This window comes from Protomyctophum bolini, assembly GCF_963924005.1.
Source record: "Protomyctophum bolini genome assembly, chromosome: 11".
In the NCBI taxonomy this organism is placed as follows: Eukaryota; Metazoa; Chordata; class Actinopteri; order Myctophiformes; family Myctophidae; genus Protomyctophum; species Protomyctophum bolini.
In genome coordinates this window covers 27,181,282-27,186,774 of record NC_137872.1, presented here as the reverse complement: position 1 = coordinate 27,186,774, position 5,493 = coordinate 27,181,282, and the positions used below count along the sequence as shown (strand labels likewise).

At 44.5% G+C, this 5,493-nt stretch overlaps 1 protein-coding gene across 1 annotated transcript; it reads right to left on the bottom strand.

Annotated features, from left to right (window-relative positions):
• Positions 1-1,425: 1,425 nt before the first annotated feature.
• On the bottom strand, positions 1,426-5,291 carry pyya (peptide YYa; the record flags this gene model as incomplete). The annotated part of the gene is made up of 3 exons (XM_080775119.1): positions 1,426-1,450; positions 1,586-1,666; positions 5,107-5,291. 3 exons carry the CDS (start codon positions 5,289-5,291, stop codon positions 1,426-1,428), a joined length of 291 nt encoding a protein of 96 aa, XP_080631245.1.
• Between the last annotated feature and the right edge of the window lie 202 nt (positions 5,292-5,493).

Genomic DNA, 5,493 nt, shown 5'->3' with positions numbered 1-5,493 from the left:
GTTAATTCATTTTAATTTATAAGACTGATGTTATTGCGACTGCAGGTCACATTTACTATGACAACGTGCATTTCCCGTCAGTCCGTCCTTCCGTCTCCCGCCCATATATGGAGATCCCTGATGTCATCAATATTGGCCAGCAACTCTACATCTGTCCTCAAACCCTTAGATCTCCATATATGGAGTTGACCTGTTCTATTATGTTGATCCTTCCCCATCCACCCTTCCTAGATGTCTCCCTTTTGACTGATACCTGTCCATTTAAGCAATATTACACGAGAGGGTGTGGGTTAACGTCATTATTGCCACGACAGTGATGCGGTCAGGAACGAGACGGAGTCGAGTTCCGCAAGCATCACTGAAGTTTGATTAGGTGGTGAACAGTGCTGGTTTAACCCACGTTGCACGCTACCTCGCCGCTTCTCGCCCTCAGGGCATCTTACTGGTAATAGGGGTGTGTGTGTGTGTGTGTGTGTGTGTGTGTGTGTGTGTGTGTGTGTGTGTGTGTGTGTGTGTGTGTGTGTGTGTGTGTGTGACTCCATGCACAAGATTTCAATAACTAATTTGAAAAGACTGATTCTGACACATACTTCTACAGGTAATCACACAGAAAAGTATTTATTTATTTGTTGATTTAATTTCCCACAGCGATCCTTATGGTACCAGCGTTATAACAAGGTTTTCTTTTTTTTAAGAGTCAAGGGATATATGGAACTCACACACATTAACAGGACTCCACACCATGTCCTCCATCCTCATCATCAGCATTATCATCATCATCATTGTAATTACACAGCACTGATCTGGTAGTTATTATACCCTCATCTCCATAATAAATTATGTACAATTTACTGGTCATGAGAGAGATGAAAGTTGGGGGTAGTATAGTTTGAGAGTTCAGGTGGGAGGGGGAGGGAGGAGGGGGGATCAAGAGGTCAGTGACAGAGGCGTCATTTCAGAAACGAAGCGAAAATAGTGGATCTATAAACTCAAGAGTCGAGAGCTTGTAGATCTTATATTTTTATTTTCCACTATAATGGGGGAAGAGGGGGGGGGGTGTTCACCTATAATGACATGCCAAGGATGTCAGGCTGAAAGTGCTTGTGGTTGCAGACGAGAAGAAAACGCATATCTATAACATGTGTCGCTATAACGTTGATCTGAAATCAGATTAATCTGCAAAACATTGTCAGAGTTGGGGTAAAAAGACATGCATAAAATAACTGAATTGGGGGAGTGGCATGAGACCCTGAATGACGGCCCTGGTCAGTGACGTGCTTTTGTAGGTGTTCTAGGATGGGATGGGAGGGGCAGGTCGTGGGGGTGGTAGGTGAGAGTTGAGAGGCACATGTTGGCCCCACGGGTCACCTGGAGAGAAGGTCCAATGAGGGGGGGGGGGGGTTGGGGTTAGGGGGGGGGGCGGAGTCACCACGTGTAGGAGTCGTCATATCTGGAGGAAACAAGCAAAATGGTGTTTGTGATCAGGCAGGCAGTCACTCTTGTGTATGTTACATGTAACGTGTTGCAGCACTATAATGCATCATTGACTTGCGTATTCTTTATGCGTGCGTGCGTGGGGGTTTACCTTGACCTCTGATCTCTGGTACTGTCTCCTCCGAACAGCAGTTCTGCCATCGCATCCTCCTGGGCTGAACGCTTCCCATACCTAAGAGACAAACAGAGAGAAAGACAGTTATTTGTATGCGCATGCTTAAAGTGAGTGGCAAATCGAGTGGCAAAGTGAGTTTAGATGTTTGGATGTATGGGCTGTCAAGGCCAGAAAGTAGTGTTTGCCTTCCCGCATAACGTATGATGATGTCACGTGCATACTGTTTTCATTATTACTATATTGCTTATTCACTTATTATCTATCTATCTATCTATCTATCTATCTATCTATCTATCTATCTATCGATCTACACGTCTGTCTGTCTGTCTATTTGTCTATTTGTCTTATTTGTCTATTTGTCTGCTTGTCTAGACAGAAGCATAATTTCAGAAACAACTAGAGCTTTGCAAAACCGTACCCACTTAAGCCCTATTTCCCCCCGTTTCAAAAATGTCTATTTGTATACAATGACTACAATGTCCAGAATCGGGACATTGTCTTATCTGGCTAAAAGTGGTTCTTGAATAGCAAAGGTGATTCATTGCTTGAAAGGCAAATTTCCCACTGGGGATAATGCATCGCTAATAAACCGATAAAATATATCTTGTTCTGATATATCATTAATTTAAGAGTGACAATATATCAAAAGTAGCTGATCTACAAAATCAAAACGTGGCGCTTTGTGCCATATTTCGAGCTTGTGGGTCTTCTGCTTTTGATGCTTTTGTGTGACACTAAGTAGAGGTTGGTGTCCCATGTCCCATGTAGATGTTGTGGACTGAGACTCCATCAGCGGCGATTTAAAATCAGATTAATCTGCCAAAACAAATATGCATGAAATAAGTGAATTTGAGGTCACGGGGGTGGCAATTGCTCTCCTCTGGGACCCACAATGCACCTGTGTCTGTCTGCCTGATCCGGTCACTTCCCCACCTGTGTCTGTCTGCCTGATCCGGTCACTTCCCCACCTGTGTCTATCTGCCTGATCCGGTCACTTCCCCACCTGTGTCTGTCTGCCTGATCCGGTCACTTCCCCACCGTGCTTATAATGTGTTCATCTCACAGTCCGATACAGACAGTGTATCTCATTCCCCAGTGTGATTGTATGTAATCATTCCACTCATAGGCAAACCAGGGATGCAGAGTTAGGGACCGTTAAGTCACAGAACCATTTCTCAAAGGTGTGTGTGTGTGTGTGTGTGTGTGTGTGTGTGTGTGTGTGTGTGTGTGTGTGTGTGTGTGTGTGTGTGTGTGTGTGTGTGTGTGTGTGTGTGTGTGTGTGTGTGTGTGTGTGTGTGTGTGTGTGTGTGTGTGTGTGTGTGTGTGTGTGTGTGTGTGTGTGTGCGTGCGTGTACAGTAACTGTTCTTCCTTTGCCTTCCCATGAGCCACCTGTTCCACGGCTCCATATGACATCCAATCTGATGCCTCATTACACACACACACATGCTATAACGCGTGTCTACCTGTGTTTGCTTGTGTGTGTGTCTCTCTCTCTCTCTCTCTCTAGAGAGAGTAAAACATCTGCACACTGAGTTATAGCTCCCAAACAAATGTATTACAAGGGCAACAATTGGACCATGGGTCTTCTTCATCAGCCAAAATGAATCCATTTCACCTGATGAAGACCTGTGGTCAAAACCATGGAATAAATTTGTTTGGGAGCCATAACTCGGTGTGCAGCCTAAATACAGGTACAAGATATGTGCACGCAATCTCCTTATTGAAGTGTGTGCTCCAGCCCTGGACAAAAGCAATCACACAGCTCTGTCACACCTGTCGCATCTGTGACATGTGTCACACCTGTCGCACAGAGCAACATGCAAAATGGTTCCAATCCACAATGACATGTCTCATCTTTTAGGTCTGTCTGTCTGTCTGCCTGCCTGTCTGTCTGCCTGTCTGTCTGCCTGCCTACCTGTCTGTCTGTCTGTCCGTCTGTCCAGTTGTCATTCTCTTGCATGTGTTTTTTCTTTTTTCTTTACAGATTTTCCTCATTTTCTTTGGCTTGTATCTTTCTTTCTCTCTTTGACTATTTGCTTTCATTGTCTGTTTAGCTGACTGTTATCTGCTAGTGCAGCCTGTCTTAGACTGGTTTAACACTTAAACCCTGTACTTACTTGATCTTGTGTCCTATACGAAGTTGAATGTAGCTAAGAAGTCAAATCTATGGCCTCTCTGCTCTCACTCAGATCTTTGAATGCGTTTTCTTTTTCTTTAACACAATTGCCTTTTCCCCCCTCACAACATCAACATAAACAAATGTAGGCTATATTCTTCCTGATCTATGGCTCTTGACCATAATCATTTTATGGATATGGTTTTATGTATAATCAAACGTGTCGATCCCCTGGGTTAACCCCCCCCCCCCCTCCCTACTTTCCACAGCACAAGGAGTTCTTCCTTTTATCAAAATATCAATGACCTATTTGAATATCATGAATAGCAACCACATCTGCCCTATGAGGCAACACACTTTTGATAAATAAAAAAGATATGCCATCAGTCAAGTAAGTGCCGCAGACTTTTTATACCTGGGAGCTGCAGACGTTGGCTCAGACCTCCACTAACCCAATTTGGGAATCTTCCTCGGGTCCATCTGTGGCGTATTTATTGCTCTGATCCTGTTGATGTGAAGGCCTGGAGCTTTTGGAGAATGGCTGGTAATCTAATCCAAAGCTACCGTTGCATGGGGGATGCATGATGCACTGCGTAGTACTATATGAAGCCTGATTTTGGTCATACGGTGGTGCCACGCACCGAAAATAGCAGATGTACAAGCTCACAGCGCATGGCATCCATGGCTCTTTGTTAGCTTTTACGTTAATTTGTTCTCGGAAAGTGACGCGTCATACAATGTGTGGATTAAATTATAGGCATTAGTCAGGGTGACATATTCAGAGAGTGGTTGTTTGTTATAATAAAGCATCTATACTGAATGGCAGTGGATCAAAGGTAGAACATTTTCCCAGTTCGATCCCTATAGGCTACTTATCCTGGCTTTGTGTCAAAGTGTCCATGAACAAGACACTGAACCTCTGGTCCTGACGAACAGGTTGGTGCCTTGCAAGGTTGCCTCTGCCATTGTGAATCCAACTTTAGATAACAGCTTTGTGACAGGGGAAAAGATGAAGTCGAAAGGCCTCTTCGTTTTCTCTATGTTAAGCAGTATACATGCATGTTGAAATGTATTGCTTGCTATGCTCATAACATGTATTCCCAGTCCCACAGAAGCCAGGTGCACATTATGTTGTGGAATCCCTAATATCCTTTTCTTTTGTCTGCACTGGAACCAGCCTGTTGAAGCTATAGCTCTGTAGTTTGTGCAACAAAGTTCAGGCACCAATCACATGTGATTGGTTGTGATTGGTGCCCGGAGAGTTGTTTGAGGGGTATTGATTAGAACATGGGGAGCATTTTGGGTGGAGTGTGTGTGTGCGTGTGCGTGTGCGTGTGTGTGTGTGTGTGTGTGTGTGTGTGTGTTTGTGTGTGTACCTACCTCTGCCTGGTGATAAGGTTGATGTAGTGTCTCAGGGCGGTGTAGTACTTGGCCAGTTCCTCGGGCGGGGCGTCTTCCCCGGGGTTCTCAGGTTTGGGGGGGTAGGCGTCCGTCAGCGTGCTCAGGCACACCAGCACACACAGCACCACCACCAGCAACACAGTCCACGGCTTCATCACAGACATCTATAGGGAAATCACAAATGATATACGGTCTTAAATGTTGAATCTTATAACACACTCAACAAGTGACCTTGTCATGTTCCAGGGTGGGGTGGAAGAGAAAGAGAGAGAAAGAAGGAGAATTGAGGAATACTTTGAAAGAAAAGACTATTAAACGAAAAGAAAAGACGTGATAAGTCAGATCTAAAGTTTTTGCATGTGCCCA